The sequence below is a fragment of the Myotis davidii genome, unplaced genomic scaffold (assembly GCF_000327345.1).
Source record: "Myotis davidii unplaced genomic scaffold, ASM32734v1 scaffold937, whole genome shotgun sequence".
In the NCBI taxonomy this organism is placed as follows: domain Eukaryota; kingdom Metazoa; phylum Chordata; class Mammalia; order Chiroptera; family Vespertilionidae; genus Myotis; species Myotis davidii.
The window spans coordinates 866,048-866,967 of NW_006288252.1; the positions used below are offsets into that span (position 1 = coordinate 866,048).

Sequence of the window (920 nt, forward strand, 5' to 3'; positions counted from 1 at the left end):
GCCGCGACACGGAGAGGCACACAGACGGGCGCTCCTTCCTCCTCTCAGCGGGCAGGTGGCCTCCGCAGACCTCCAGGCGGGGGGCCGGGCGCGGGGGCAGGGCCTTGATGACCCTCGTGGGACAGGTGGGGAGGCCCCGGGGCGCTCAGCTCCAGGAGGATGGGGGTCCCAGCCAGGGAGTCGGCAGGCTCCCACCCGGGGCGGGACCACCTGTCAGCGGAGACCAGGCGTGCAGGTGGGGCGACCCCAGATGGACAGCGCTCGGCTGTAGCCCGCGTTTTGTTTAAAAATTGCCGGCCTCTGACCCTCAGGCCCCAAATCCCTCCCCCCACAAGCGACACCCTTTTGAAGGGCGTGATGCTCATCCAAGTTCTTGTAAAAGGGACAACCCTTGGGGCGCCCATGGTTCACCTTCGCTTTCAGCTCCGAGCGGAGCACCGTGTCCTACAGGACGTGGGCACCGAGCCCTGGACACCAGAGAACACTCGCCCCTCTGTGGGCCAAGCAGCCTTCACCTCCGGACCTCCCCGTCAGGCGGGGCTCCCTGACACCCCGAGGGCTGGCGGGGCAGCGCGGGGAGTAGACGCAGTGCCCCCGGGGGCGGCTGGTGGCACCGGAACCCAGACCTACGAGGTCTGCCACCCACCCCGGCTCCTGTGCCGACACTGTACCTTGAAGCGGGTGATGTAGGTGCCCTCGGGGGTGACGTCTCCCGTCCGGTTGAGGAGGTCCTGGCGAGGGATCCGGACCTTGTGGAACATGGCGAAGCTGTGGGGACGGGGACGGGGGCCACAGGTTACCAGCAGCACCTCCCGCACAGCTGCCCCCTCCCCGCTGTGCCCCGTCTGGTCCCCATCCTCACCTCCACCCCAGCCAGGGCCCTGGCCGGCAGCTCTGCCCTGCTGGACGCCACCCTCCTG

The 920-nt window shown here is 69.1% G+C and overlaps 1 protein-coding gene across 1 annotated transcript in view; it reads right to left on the bottom strand.

The window, feature by feature from the left end:
- ACOX3 (acyl-CoA oxidase 3, pristanoyl) overlaps positions 1 to 920 on the bottom strand; it is a 27,654-nt gene that overhangs the window by 16,469 nt on the left and 10,265 nt on the right. The window contains exon 8 of the mRNA XM_015561560.1: positions 647 to 768. Within this exon, the coding sequence (XP_015417046.1) occupies positions 647 to 768 (122 nt within the window). The remainder of the gene's footprint in view (positions 1 to 646; positions 769 to 920) is intronic.